The sequence below is a fragment of the Bos taurus genome, unplaced genomic scaffold (genome assembly GCF_002263795.3).
Source record: "Bos taurus isolate L1 Dominette 01449 registration number 42190680 breed Hereford unplaced genomic scaffold, ARS-UCD2.0 Leftover_ScbfJmS_713, whole genome shotgun sequence".
NCBI lineage: Eukaryota > Metazoa > Chordata > Mammalia > Artiodactyla > Bovidae > Bos > Bos taurus.
Genome location: NW_020192012.1, coordinates 731,997 through 747,985, shown reverse-complemented (window position 1 = coordinate 747,985; position 15,989 = coordinate 731,997). Strand labels below are relative to the sequence as shown.

Below are 15,989 nucleotides of genomic sequence, written 5' to 3'. Positions count from 1 at the left end.
TGAAAGAAACAAACACACAGCCTGTCTCCTGTAGAGATGTTCTTGGAAGATGGTCCTTCCTAGTTAGCTTAACACCATGTAACACAGCCAATGTTTTAACAACAAGTCAAAAACATTTCAACACATTTTCACCATCTGTTGGGTATTTCATATGCCACATAACAAATGGACTCCTAAATCATACTGCAAAGTACACATTCATGTATTTTTACATGAATGCATAAATTGGAATGAAAGCTTATATGCTCCTATATTCAGATTTTCTCTGGTAGGAAAAATTACCAGTGAAGCTTTTTGTAGAAAATGAATAAACATACACAGTGATTTTCTTCCAAGCATCTCTTCCACTTTCAAATATGAAAATGCAAATAGGCACTTAATGTTTTAACAAGACATATTCATTATGAAATTTCATGTCTGACTTACCTATTGGATTTCTATGGAAGAACAATACCGGAGCTCTTAAAATGGACTCCAACATTTTGTTGTGCAAAGCTCGTGAAGAATTAACAAGGATGTTAGAGATATTCAACGAGAGATTTTGATTAGCAAAAAGGACAGTAGACACAGATAACCCTGAAATAAAGAAGCATCAATCAGCACAAGATCTCTGTCTTATGCTCAACCATGCTAAAGCATGGCAGGCAGTTAAAAAGATACTGTGCATTTATTCTATAGATAATATTGTATAGAGTTTACATATATACAGAATAAAAACATATATATAAAGTAGGTTATCTAAGAGTTTAATGCTTTCAAAATACATTTATAAAGAAAGATATAACAAATCACTGTTTTCCTCTCACTAAATAGAAACAACATGGGGGGAAAATGTGTAAACTGGCAGCTTCATTCTAGCCTTGCTAATTCAATTACAAGTTCTAATAAAACTTATAAGAAAGATAAATATACAAGTAACTGATCTTCCTTTCTCCACATTTCAAATCTCATTATTTACAACATGTCCCATAATCTAAAAGTAAGGTATGCTTTGGTGAAAGTGAAAGTGTTAGTTGCTCAGTCAAGTCATACTCTGTAACCCCATGGACTGTAGCCCTCAGGTTCTTCTATCTATGGAATTCTCCAGGCAAGAATACTGGAGTGGATTGCTATTTCCTTTTCCAATGCTTTGCTACCAGCACGTGATTTAACAGGGAAGAGGAGAAGCGATCTACAATTTCCTTGTAATTTACAAGGAAATATACTTCCATGTAAAGTAGCTTTTTAAGAACCTATTGTATAACACAGGGAACTCTACTTAATGTTCTGTGGTGACCTAATTGGGAAGGAAATCCAAAGAGAGGATATATGTTCAACTGGTTGACTTGGCTGTACAACAGAAATTAACACAACATTGGAAAGCAACTATAATAAAAATTAATAAAAATTTAAAACATTGAAAATAAAGTAGCTACTTCTGTGCCCAAGTAGCTATAAAGAGCATGAAAAGACCATGTTAAGTTGCAAGTAGACAATCTCTTTCATAACTGAACTGCAAGAAACTACAAATTATATTTTGACATGAGATAATCTAAACATGATAGTCTAAACTAATCTCTCACTATTTTATAGAACCCCAAAGCATTTGTAAATAAATATAATCATTTAAAGTTATGTCTTATCAATGACATAAATGAACACTACAATGCTCACTTAATATAAAAATTAAAATAGCCCTCCAAACATCTCTTCAACTCACAATGCTAAATAGAGTGCGGATAAATTCGGCAACATATATTCCATCAAGTACTTTTTTCCATTCAGCTAGCACATCAGTGTTATTTAAATGCTGAAAGCTGGGTAAATTCTTGAATTTCATCAACAGGCATTTGCCTTAGCCCACAATCCTATATGAATGTGTAGCAAAATCCCTTCCTTTTTCTTTAAGCCCTCATTGTCCACCAATTCAGAAGGCAAACAGCTGGTAGATTCAAGTTTCTTATCAAGTGATCAATAAAATAAATACAAAATTTCAATGAGTGGATTTTTACATAACTTAAGGGTCTGTCTAGTCAAGGCTATGGTTTTTCCAATGATCATGTATGGATATGAGAGTTGGACTGTGAAGAAAGCTGAGCACCTAAGAATTGATGCTTTTGAACGGTGGTGTTGGAGAAGACTCTTGAGAGTCCCTTGGACTGCAAGGAGATCCAACCAGTCCATCCTAAAGGAGATCAGTCCTGGGATTTCTTTGGAAGGAATGATGCTAAAGCTGAAACTCCAGTACTTTGGCCACCTCATGCGAAGAGTTGACTCATGGGAAAAGACTCTGATGCTGGGAGGGATTGGGGGCAGGAGGAGAAGGGGATGACAGAGGATGAGATGGCTGGATGGCATCACCGACTCAATGCACATGAGTTTGGGTGAACTCCGGGAGTTGGTGATGGACAGGCAGGCCTGGCGTGCTGCGATTCATGGGGTCACAAAGAGTCGGACATGACTGAGCAACTGAACTGAACTGAACTCTTTGAAGAAACTTTTTCCAAGCATTTCCTGTGAGGATATTTAAATTTTTACTTATTAAAAAAATATATATATTGGGGTATAGTTGCTTTACAATGTTGTGTTAGTTTCTGCTGTTAAACAGAGTAATTCAGCTATAAATATACATATATCCCTTCCCTCTTTCCTCCCATCCCTCCCTTCTAGGTCATCACAGAGCACTGAGCTGAGCACCCTGTGCTATATAGTGGCTTCCCACTAGCTATCTGTTTTGCACATGGTAGTGTATATATGTCAATCCTAATCTTCCAATTCATTTCCCTCACCTCCCCATGCCCGCTCTGTGTCCAAACATCTATTCTCTACATCTACAACTCTATTCATTCCCCTGCAAATAGGTTCATCTGTACCATTTTTCTAGATTCCATGTTGTTGTTGTTCAGTTACATAGTCGCATTCAACACTTCACAACCCCATGGACTGCAGCATGCCAGGCTTCCCTGTTACTCACCATATCCCAGAGTTTACCCAAGTTCATGGATTGGTGATGCCATCCAACCAGCTCATCCTCTGTCTCTCTCTTGTCCTTTGCCTTCAACCTTTCCCAGAATTAGGGTCTTTTCCAGTGAGTCAGCTATTTGCATCAGAGGCCAAATAATTGGAGCTTCAGCTTCAGCATCAGTACTTCCAATGAGTATTCAGGGTTGATATCCTCTTAGACTGACTGTTTTGATCTCCCTGCTGTCCAAGGGACTCTCAGTCTCAAGTCTTCTCTAGCACCACAGTTCTAAAGCACCAATTCTTCAGTGCTCAGCCTTCTTTATAGTCCAGCTCTCACATCCATACATGACTACTGGAAAAACCATAGCCTTGAGTATACCACCCTTTGTCGGCAAAGTGATGTCACTGCTTTTTAACACACTGTCTAGGTTTGTCATGGCTTTCCTGCAAAGAAGCAATTGTCTTCTAACTTCATGGCTGCATTCACCATCTGCAGTGATTTTAGAGCCCAAGAAGAGGAACTCTGTCACTGCTCCCACATTTTCCCTTCTGTTTGCCGTGAAGTGATAGGATTGGATCCCATGATCTTAGTTTTTTGTTTTTGTTTTTTAAATATCCAGTTTTAGAAGCTCTTTAGTTCCTTTTTGCTTTTTGCCATTAGAGTGGTATCACCCACATATCTGAGGTTGATATTCTCCAGCAATCATGATTCCAGTGTAACACATCCAGCCTGGCATTTCACATGTTGAGCTCTGTGTATAAGTTAAATAAACGGAGTGACAATAAACAGCCTTGTTGTACTCCTTTCTCAATCCTGAACCAATCAGTTGTTCCATACAGGGTTCTAACTGTTGCTTCTTGATCTGCATACAGGTTTCTCAGGAGACAGCTAAGAAGGTCTGGTATTCCCATCACTTTAAGAGTTTTTCATAGTTTGTTATGACAAACACAGTCAAAGGCTTTAGCTTAGTTAGTGAAACAGAGGTAGATGCTTTTCTGGAATTCCCTTGCTTTCTCTATGATCCAGCCAGTGTTGGCAACTTGATCTCTGGTTCCTCTGCCTTTTCTAAACACAGCTTGACCATCTGGAAGTTCTCGGTTCACATGATGCTGAAACATAGCTTGAAGGATTTTGAGTATAACATCAGTAGCATGGGAGATGAGTGTAATTGTCTGGTGGATTGAACATTCTTTAGTACTGCCCTTCTTGGGAATTGGGATGAGGATTGACTTTTTCCAGTCCTGTGGCCACTGCTGGATTTTACAAATTTGCTGACATATTGAGTGCAGCAATTTAAATCTTTTAGGATTTTAAATAGCTCTGCTGGAATTCCATCACCTCTAGTAGCTGTATAGGCAGCCATGCTTCCTAAGGCTCACTTGACTTCACACTCCAGAATGTCTGGCTCTGAGTGACAGACTACATCATGGTGGTTATCCAGGTCATTAAGATTTTTATTGTATAGTTCTTCTGTATATTCTTCCATCTCTTGTTGATATCTTCTACTTCAGTTAGGTCTTTATCATTTCTGTCCTTTATTGTGCCCATCTTTGGATGAAACGTTCCTTTGATATTTCCAAGTTTCTTGAAGAGATCTCTAGCCTTACACTTTCTGTTGTTTTTCCACTATTTCTTTGTATTGTCCATTGAAGAAGGGCTTCCAATCCCTCCTTGCTATTCTCTGGAACTCTGCATTTAGTTCTAGGAAGTCTTCTAGGTCTTCATAGAACTGGCCAACTTTAGCTTCTTCAGCATCAGAGGTTGGAGCTTAGACTTGGATTACTGAGATGTTGAATGGTATGCCTTGGAAATGAACTAAGATCATTCTGTCATTTTTAAGGTTGCACCCAAGAACTGCATTTTGGACTCTTGTGGATTATGAGGGCTATTCCATTTCTTCTAAGCAATTCTTGCCCACAGTAGTAGAAACAATGGTCATCTGAATTAAATTCACCCATTCTTGTACATTTTAGTTCACTGATTCTTAAGATATCTATGTTTACTCTTACTATCTCCTGCTTGACCACGTCCAATTTACCTTGATTCATGGACCTAACATTCCAGGTTCCTATGCAATACTGTTCTTTACAGCATCAGATTTTACTGTCATGAACAGACATATCCACAACTAAATGCATTTCCACTGTGGCCCAGCAACTTCATTCTGTATGGAGCTATTAGTAGCTGTCTTTTGTTCTTCCCCAGTTGCTTATTGGACACCTTATGACCTGGGGGGCTAATCTTTTGGTGTCATATCTTTTTGCCTTTTTATGCAGTTCATGGGTTTCTCATGGCTAGTACACTGGAGTGGTTTGCCTTTCTTTCCTCCACTGGATTACATTTTGTCAGAACTCTCCACTATGACCCGTCTGTCTTAGGTGGCCCTGCATGGCATAGCTCATGAGGGCCATGGCATAGCTCATAGCTTCACTGAGTTATGCAAGCCCCTTCACCATGTTAAGGCAGTGATCCATGAAGAGGCTAGATTCTATATATATGCATTAATGCATTATTTTTTCTGTTTTTTTTTTTTTTTTCTTTCTGACTTACTTTACTTTGTATGACAAACCCTAGGTCCATCCACCTCTCGACAAATGACCCAATCTCCTTCCTTTCTATGAATAAGTAATATTCCAGTGTACATGTGTTTTATTTGCTCTGCTGCTGCTGCTAAGTCACTTCAGTCATGTCCGGCCTGTGCGACGCCATAGACAGCAGCCCACCAGGCTCCTCTGTCCCTGGAATTCTCCAGGCAGGAGCACTGGAGGGGGTTGCCATTTCCTTCTCCAATGCATGAAAGTGAAAAGTGAAAGGGAAGTTGCTCAGTCCGGCCCGACTCTTAGCGACCCCATGGACTGGAGCCTACCAGGCTCCTCCATCCATGGGATTTTCCAGGCAAGAGTACTGGAGTCGGGTGCCATTGCCTTCTCCGAGTCGCTCAGTCATGTCCAAGTCTTTGCAACCCCATGGACTGTAGCCCGCCAGGCTCCCCTGTCCATGGAATTCTCCGAGCATGAATACTGGAGTGGGTTGCTACTCCCTTATCCAGGGGTTCTTCCTGACCCAGGGATGAAACTCATGTCTTCAGCATTTCAGGAAAATTCTTTACCATTTGAGCTATGCAGGGAGCCCCTCTCCCCCAATCCAGTGTATATATATATCACAAATGAGGTGAAAAGACAGTCTTGAGAATGGGAGAAAGTAATTACAAAATAAGTAACTGACCAAGGATTAATCTCCACAATATACAAACAGCTCATGCAGCTTAATATCAAAAAAACGAAACAACCCAATCAAAAAATGGGCAGAAGACCTATATAGACCTTTCTCCAAAGAAGACATACACATGGTCAAGAGGCACATGAAAAGATGCTCAATATCATTATTTGAGAAATGCAGATCAAAACCATAATAAAGTATTACCTCACACCAGTCAGAATGACCATCATCAAAAAATATACAAACAATAAATGCTAGAGAAGGTATGGAAAAATAGATCCTTCTTGAACACTTAGTAGGAATGTAAATTGCTACAGTCACTATGGAGAACAGTATAGAGGTTCCTTAAAAAAATTGAAAATAGAACTACCATACAACCCAGCAATCCCACTACTGGGCACATACGCTGAGAAAACCATAATTCAAAAGACACATGTACCCCAGTGTTCATAGCAACACTATTTACAAAAGCTAGGACATGGAAGCAACCTAAATGTCCATCAACAGATGAATGGATAAAGAAAGCATTTAAAATTTTATTAAAGACATCCTTTAAATAGTATGTAATGCTATGCTATATATATATATCCTAAATACACTTGTGAATAGAGAGAGTCATGTTAATAGTTAATATTAGTCTGGCAAGCCAAAGTTTGAATTAATCACACAGTTGGGGAGAGATAACACTGTGATCTCAGGGTAAGAAAGAGCAGGAATCCTAATTCCAGACACTGGACTTCCCCTGCTTAGCTTCCCAAGTTATTAGTGAAGCTCAGGAAATAAGCAATGTGGAAAGGGGAGCTTTGCATACCTGGGAGGGAATAATGCTTTTATTTGCAGCCCATGCTGCCAGAGGATTTCATCCAAGATCAATAAAAGCCAGGGTTTATTCAGACAGAATTGGAACAACCTGAACCACAGGGTGGGGATTCATTCCTATTCCCCTTGCCCATCCATATAATGGTATAAGATTTAGCTAAAGCACCTACTAGGATACACAGTAGCTACATATTTCCAGTGGCTGATTTTCTCAATATGCAATCCTGGTTTAACTACCAAAATCCAGTATGGAACAAGTTAAGAGTCTTCATTCAACCTTTTTTCTTCTAGTAGATATTTAAAATAATTATACTAATTAATTCACAGACTAAATGCGATTCAGATACTTAATCTATTAAGACATTACCTAATTACTCTGGAGCCCTCTTGTTCATGCAAACTCATTTAAGCACCTTAAACTCTGGTATTATGGAGCAGATGACTCAACTTTACCTGAATAAACACTTAAGTACCAGTTAAGAACGAATACTACATCTTCATCTTCTTTTACATATACCCCAAAATACAGGCCATTTTGTACATTCGCCCTATGGAACAGGAAGTAAAAAATATTACACTATAGATATACATAGAATTTATACAAATATCACAAAAAATTTTCTCAATTCAAGAAATGCATATTATGCTGGAAAGTGTTTCCCAGATTGAAAGGCCCTGTGTGTATCTCCCTTTTACAAATCTGAATCATGACTTTCAGTTTTCAAAATTATCTGTGGAGATAGACTTAGAAAATGAACTTATGGTTGCCAAGGGGAAGGATAGTTAGAGAGTTTGGATGTTCATGCACAAACTGCTAGATTTAAAACAGGTAAGCAACAAGGACTTACTGTATAACACATGGAACTCTGCCCAATATTATGTGGCAGCCTGGATGGGAGGGAATTTTGGGGGAGAATGGATACATGTGTATGCATGCTGCATCCCTTCACTATTCAAATGAAACTATCACAACATTGTTGATTAGCCATATCTCAATACAATAGTAAAAGTTCAAAAAAAGAAAAGAAAAATTGTCTGTGAAGAAGCTGCTAAAGGGAGGGGACATGGGGAGAGACCACAAGGGGATCGATCACACACCACCCACAGGAACTTTCATCTTTCTTCAGGGAAACTACGTGAGGGTCAGTCCCCTTGACTCTGTGGGAAAGTGAAGCTTTGTGTAGATTTCGCAGCATTTTGGGTCAGAACAGGAATAACTCACCAGAATGCAAGCCACCAATCCTGCAGAACGTAGGCAACCTGGAGCAGGAAACAGCAGTCACTCACACACTGACATCACTGAGCCTCATACCCCGCTCACTAGGATGGGGGACGAAAAGGTTCCACAACACAGAGATAGTCTTTCCAGTTCAGGTCTGCACCAAACCCCACACCCCAGATGACCACAGGTCAGGGGAGGGCATCTTACAAGTTAATATTTTTGAAAGAAATCCCCTTTTCCCTAGAAGACTTTGCTCCCCAGATATAATGTACTTCAATGCAAATCCAAGTGGACTGCCAAAGTCAGTAACAACAGAACAAATGTTGGGATTTTTCAAAGCAAAAAGCTTGACAGGTACAGTGATGGTCAGTCCTGGGTGTCGGCTCAGCTGGGCCAGTCTCCAGTGATTCAACTAAATAGTCATCTAGATGTTGCTGTGACGGTATTTTGTGGATGTGGCTCACATCCATTATCAGAACCTAAGTAGGAGATCACTCTTAACACTGTGGTCACCTCATTCAGTCAGTCAAAGGCCCTAAGAGCAAAACCCAAGGCTTCCTGGAGGAGGAAGAAATTCTGCCTCAAGACAGCAGAGTGAGCTCCTCCCTGAGGTTCCAGCCTGCAGGCCTGCCTTTCTGATCTCACATTCACCAAGCTAGATCCCACAACCTCATGAGCCAAGTCTTTGAGATAAATCTCTTAATACAAATATTTAAAAAGAATTATACAATTACAGTATAAATAGTATATAAATATCAAGCCAAGAGCATAAACCAAAATAAACTCCCTTACGTACCTGAGCTGCGATGTTTACTAGAATAAGGAAGATGATGATAGGCCAGTCAGCACCAGCTGTGAAGTAATTCTTATAGGTCTTAAAACCAACTTTTCCTTCCAAATGGTCCTCTACAGGTAGAGTAACCTGTATATTCTCAGTCTAGGAGGGAAAAATGGCAGTAAGAGATGAAATTTTAAAAATGAACCCCAAATTTCAAGAGTTCAACAATGCCCTCCACTGCAAAGCTGTGGGAATCAGAAATATCCCACATACTGGTAGGAGTGCAGGATGGTCCATCTCCTACGGATATGGGTATGGGAATATCTGGTCAAATCACATATGTGTTTACCCCTGGACCCAGCCATCCCACTCGTAGGAATCTATGAGAAATAACCAAACGCATTCACACGAGGTTATTCACTGTTGGGGAGCTTTGCTTAAGATAGCACATGACTCTCAACACACACAAATCAAAATAAATTAATGTATAAATGTAGAAACTTCCTCTAAAATAACACACAAAATGATATGGAGCTAATGTATCCCTCGAGATGACTGTGTCATTTAATGACAGAAATGTAAAACATACTTGGGGCTCAAAACTCTAGCCAAATACAGTAAACTGAGTTCACAGAGAGCGTTAAAGAGGAGTTTGGACAGCACGTTGCAAGCATATGATCTGAATCTATTTGGTTCCTAAATTTCAGACAGTGATTCCTGAGTTTAGAAAGTGAACAACTAATCCAAATACTTATCAGAATCATCCAGGCTCCTGGTTTTGGATATCAAGGAATATCTGTGTATATTTTTAAGGGAGATCTAGTGCATTTCTGCAATTCTGTCTGGAGGACTTAGAATGCATTATGCAGTCACAGGAGGCTAGAATGTCCTTGGCTCTACCCCAGCCCCTGGGATTCAAGGTCGATAAGATGTGGTTCTCAGTCTTGAAGGGTAAGAAAGGAGGATGGGAACTAACACCGAAGTGTCTACCGTGTATCAGGTCCTTTGCCCACATTACCTCTGGCCTATCACAAACCATCTGACACCGAGGCAAAAATACTACTGTCAGTCACATGCAATGCTAGAACATTCCAACATACTGGAAAAGTAGCTGATTTAATGTGGCAACAGCAGGACTCAGTCTAACAGGGTCTTCATGTTAAGCCTCTGGATACATAAAAGAAGCCGGGGGCAACCAGCATGAGTAGGATGTAACTATGGTAAACTGAAGAGTCCTCAATCCGTGTGAGCCACATTCACTCAGAAATTCATAGCAGTGCACCCACTTCTGGTCTCCATAAGATTCTCCATCCTACACTCAAAGGGGAACCCCAAGCAGGCTTGCTCCCCTCATGCTCTTCTAACTCTACCAATTCCATGGAACAAGACTTTGGGAACCTTAGGGTCTGCTTTGGGACTAATGAAGATGTCATGAGCAGAGCAGATGAAGGTCCATGAGACCACCAAGAGCAGACAGACCCAGGTGTGTTGCAGGATGAGAAACTCACTTCTTGGTCCTCTGGAGCCGCATCTTTCAATGAGGGCCTGGGAGACTTGAGAGACTGAACCAAAGACTCAGAGATGAGACTGGGAGCTCCTGGAACTGAAGATGGTTCAGACTGCTCATTCCCCTTCTCAAAAAGGGAAAAAATATCTATCCCGGATTTAAGGAACTCAGAGTAAGTTCCTCTTTCCACCGTTATCCCCTAAAATAAAATTTTTGAGAGAAATTAATTTATATTTGATAACATTCAGTTCACTTCAGTTGCTCAGTCATGTCTGACTCTTTGCGACACCATGAATCACAGCACGCCAGGCCTCCCTGTCCATCACCAACTCCCAGAGTTTACTCAAACTCATGTCCATTGAATTGGTGATGCCATCCAGCCATCTCATCCTCTGTCATCCCCTTCTTCTGCTGCCCCCAATCCCTCCCAGCATCAGGGTCTTTTCCAATGAGTCAACTCTTCCCATGAAGTGGCCAAAGTATTGGAGTTTCAGCTTTTGCATCAGTCCTTCCAATGAACACCCAGGACTGATCTCCTTTAGAATTGACTGGTTGGATCTCCTTGCAGTCCAAGGGACTCTCAAGAGTCTTCTCCAACACCACAGTTCAAAAGCATCAATTCTTTGGCACTCAGCTTTCTTCACAGTCCAACTCTCACATCCATACATGACCACTGGAAAAACCATAGCCTTGACTAGAGGGACCTTTGTTGGTAAAGTAATGTCTCTGCTTTTGAATGCTATCTAGGTTGGTCATAACTTTCCTTCCAAGGAGTAAGTGTCTTTTAATTTCATGGCTGCACTTACCATCTGCAGTGATTTTGGAGTCCCAAAAAATAAAGTGAAGTTGATAATATTAAACCAACCTAAATACTAATCAAGAGAAGTTATCTGGTCTTAAATGATCATTTTAGAAAGAAAAATGATGCCTTGGTCTAGAATTCTTGTTGAGAAATCTAGTTCACTTAACTCAGTACAGAACTGAGCATTGTGTTCTCTGCCAAACCCTGTCCCTGTGTTAGGTGATTGGGGATATGAAAAAAAACATGTGTTCATGTGTTAAAAATGGAGGCCATTGACATGACTACCCTGGGCACTTAGGGAGGATCAGCACAGTCTTTTTACACAACATGGAAACTGAGAGAAGCCTCATATGACAATTATAGGAAAGAAATTTATACTTAATCCAGAGGTGGGCACAAGTACATCTGCATACAGGTAAGAGTCTCTCATTAAATCTTCACTGACCACTATCATTGTCACACTATCATGTGCCCGGCCAGAATAATAGGAACCAGCCCTGGACAGAAAATCCATGAAAGGCATCTCCATGGTCTCTACAATGGCCCCCACACACTCAGCAAGTTCCCAACTGAAAATTCAATATTCCACCTGATAAAGTAATTAAACAAGGAGGCCATGGGACTGGAGTGGCTCTAAAGCCTTGGCAGTCTGTGTCCACAAACCAAAACCTAAGCCAGAATCAATTCACTCAGATCTGAGATAAAACTTAGGAACGACCAACCACAAGCAGCCAGCTAGGCTTCCCCAAATCAGGCAACTGCTAAAAATACAGCCAATCAAATCATTTCTTTGAACACATGTGACATATCCTTGCACAGTTTCTCTCCCTGAAAAATTCATTTAAAATAATGTCTGCAGATGTTTTACTATTTTCTGACCCCTGAAACCAGACTCAGCTCCTTCCCTCAGTAGCAAATAAAACATTGGTGAAAAAAATCTCAGGATGCAAAATTCATTAAATGAGAGCAGCTCTGGTTAAGGCAGCTCAGGTGGAGGGGGATGACCAGGACCCTCGCTGGGACCCCTCTCCCCCTCTCCCTCGAGGGGGTCCACTGGGAGAAATGCAGGAAAGCATCTGGGTACCATCAGATACTGCAGAACTAGAAAATGATGCAGGATATATTATGCCATGTTCCACTTGGGAGGTGAAATTCACATACCTCTTTAGTGAAATTACCACTCACCACATCAAATCTGTAATATGCAAATTTAAATGACTGGTGGTACAAAGACAGCAATTTCACTCAACAGTCAAGCACTGACAATTCCGGGGGGATGAGGGGACAGCCATCCCCCATCTGCTGTGAAGAGAGGGACCTGACAATGAGGATGGACCCCAACTCATGCAGCGATGCTCATCAGTGGACAAATAGTTGTTTTATTAGTACTAAAATTGGGGTAGTGTCCTCAAAGGAAGCACTAAGGGGGCCCCAAAAAATCTAGAAACGGGTGAAATAGGTTACACTCCTGCCCACTGATCCTGTGCTCATAACACTGTCAACACTGGGGTTTACACACTAGAATCGCCTCCTCTGCACATGAAATCAACTGCTCTCGAGCTTGAGAACCCTTAGCCCCTCCCCCCATTCCTAGAGGAGTGGAGAAGGGCTGACACATGGAACTGCTTCTAGAGAGTTAGGGGTTCTGTATCTTAATAATCTTTCTTAGAGCAGAGATTCATTTCAGAAGTCAGGGCCTATGGACCAGTCAGGGGTTAATGACAGAGGTGCTGAGGCCCAGAGGTAAACAAGCCAAGGAGTGAAGCATCAATGACCTCTAAGTCTGAACACTTCTCACTACTCTCCACCCCACCACCAACCATGTTAAGAGTTGTGGCTTGGATGGTGCCCCCTCCTCAAAAAGATGTGCTCAAACATGACACCTGGGGACGTGATGACCTTATCTGGATACAGGGTTTTAACAGATGTAATCAAGTTAAGATGAGGTCACACTGGAGCAGGGTGACCCTAAAGCCAATAAGACTGATGTTGCTATGAGAACAGAAGAGACCCAGACTGACATGGGGACGATGGCCACAAGACATCAGAGGCAGAGACCACAGTGCTGCAGCTGGAAGCCAAGGAACACCAAGGAAGGCCGGTGAACACCAGAGGCTGGAGGGAAGGATTCTCCCCTGGAGCCTTCAGGGAGAGCATGGCCCTACCAGCACCTGGATTTGGGACTTGTAGCCTCCAGAAGAGGGAGACGATAAAGTCCTGCTGTCACCCAGCTTGCAGTGCTGTGATACGGCAGCTCTAGAAACTGATACCCTAGCCTGAGCTCACACTTCTGTGTTCTCAGCTTTACTAAGACTCCTAACTGCTTCTTCTGTCACCCCTCCAGTGACCATCAGGGGACTCTCTTAACTCCCACATCAGATGACATCCCCCCTCTGCTCTGGACCATCCAAGACTTCCATTCCACTTCCGGGCTCCCTGCCCACAGCTCAGAGACCAGCTCCTCCCATCCCCCTGCTCACTCTCCTCAGACACTCTGGTCTTCCTGCTGTTCCTCCAACCTGCCAGGTCAGCTCCTTCCTTAGGACCCCCTGCCTCAGACCCCCTCCCCCAGGTTACTGTGTGGTCCCCACCTTCATGTCACTCAGACCCCATGGTGCACCAGCTCCTCAGGCAGACAGCCAGGACATCACCCTCTTTGTCACATCCTCCCCATCAGAACAGGAGTGCAAGGAAGGCAGGGCCTTGTCCTCCTGCTGCACAGGCTCCCACACATATTGGGCACATAGAGGCCTCGGCAGGGAGACCAGAGACTGGGACACCAGCAGAGAGGACGTCTCTGACCCGGGTGCTCAGCTACCCAACCTCACTTCTGGTGTTAATGGAAGATGCTCTTCTGGCAAACTATGTATGACAATGACCTGGATACCAACAGATCTTAGAATCTCCAATTTCTAAGTGATACACTTTGACTTAAGTCATGGAAGAGGAAACTAAAAAGTTCTAAATAAAACTGCAACATTAACCTTAACAAATTTCATTAGAATAGTGATGATTCAATAACACTGTGGTTGCACTTTTATACACTTTAGGGTTTATATGGCTTAGAGTGTGATAACGACATTTCTACAGGGCTTTAGGTTCATTCTCCAAGGCATGAACACCAGCTCTGAGAAGAAGGGGGCAAAAACTGAGGGAGAAGAGGGCGTTTACCATGAACTCAAAGAGAGTGACCTGCAGGGAGGTCTGTCCTTCAACATAACTGAGTGTTTGCAATTCCAAGGATTTCTAGAAATTACTTACATCTTTCAATACCAGAATCTGACTTGCATCTTTTAGGTGCTGCAACTGATGAGTCACTAAGATTGTGATCTTATCCTTCAAGGCCTGACAAACACACCTACAAATATAAAAGGCACAGTAAGCAAAAGCACATTAATGGAATGCCTCAAACTGAAAACCTATATTTTGAAAACAGTGAGACAAAGACCACACAGCAGTGAAAGATCTTTAGTTTAAATACCAAATCAATAATAAAAATTAAATACATATAAATCAATTAATCCAACTAGTTTCTTAAATTTATCAGCAGCAAATTTGAATCTAGTGCCATAAAAAGTTCTTAAAACCAGTCTACTGAAGGAGGCAAAAACAGCTAAGTTTCTTCCTCTAAAACTCAACTTAACAATTATTTACAGTTCATAAAGGAAAACAACTGAGTAATACTGAGATCTCAAAACTTGACTAAACTAAAACACTATTTTATTGCTATTCGGGAATGGGAGAAGAGGGATCAATGTCATTTAAAACTTGTGTACATTCTTAGACATCTTTCTAGGAGATTATTTATAATTTATGATGTAAATATTCACAACAAAATATTAATAGATTCTTGGTAATCTTTGCCAGAGTGCATTTGCTAGACACATGTTCCCAAAGAATATTAGATAGAAAATGAATGCCAGAGTGGCCTCCATCAGTCACTACAACTCCCAGTTCCCTCCAGGAATCACGTCTTTCATTTGGAGTGAACACCTTCCACATACGAAAGTAAAAGAACAGAATCCAAATGGCCCAAATCACAGTGGAAATCACCCAACAACTCAGAGCACCCACCAGTTCTCTTAGTCAAGACACCCCTCACTATTCAACCTTAAATTGTTTTCACAGTAAAAAACAAACAAACAAAAAAACTGCTCCTACATTTCAAATGTAGACCCCTAGGAACTCAGCCCCAGTGTAATCCCACAAAGTCCACAACCCCTCCAGGGAAGCAAGTGGGTTTGGGGCCCCAGTGACCACAGGCAGGGCTCCAGGCAGTTACTCTGGGAGCCCGAGCCCCTTGCAGAGCAAATTGCAGGAACCTGGACCAGAGTTCAGCCTGTGAGTGAGTCAGATGGAGGCAGCAGGCTGCAGCTCAGTCCTTCTCATGAGCCTGACATCAGATGAGCAACTCAACCTCAGTTTCTTCATCTCAAAACAAGATCAAACAACTCATCCACATGTTCTGAGAAATCAAACCACCAATCTACTCAGCAAATGTCAGCTTTCTTTTCCTCTTCTCCCTAAACATGAGCAGTCATGTGCTTTGGACTCGGGTCAGAAAACTCTTAAAGAGACACTCTGGACACTGAGTCTGTGATCAAAAACAAGACCCTGGAATGTAAACACATATACCATACGTTCGCTAAGTCCAAAAGGATTCATTTTTACATTTTGACATGTGTTAGCTCAGCATTC

General features: G+C 41.5%; 1 protein-coding gene across 1 annotated transcript in view; it reads right to left on the bottom strand.

Moving 5' to 3' along the window:
* Positions 1–6,392: 6,392 nt before the first annotated feature.
* LOC101902462 (ATP-binding cassette sub-family C member 4) overlaps positions 6,393–15,989 on the bottom strand; it is a gene marked incomplete at its 5' end in the record, with an annotated part of 36,685 nt that continues 27,088 nt past the window's right edge. Inside the window, 5 exons of the mRNA XM_059884489.1 lie at positions 6,393–7,530; positions 8,205–8,242; positions 9,001–9,141; positions 10,491–10,688; positions 14,553–14,649. Of these exons, the coding sequence (XP_059740472.1) occupies positions 7,410–7,530; positions 8,205–8,242; positions 9,001–9,141; positions 10,491–10,688; positions 14,553–14,649 (595 nt within the window). The remainder of the gene's footprint in view (positions 7,531–8,204; positions 8,243–9,000; positions 9,142–10,490; positions 10,689–14,552; positions 14,650–15,989) is intronic.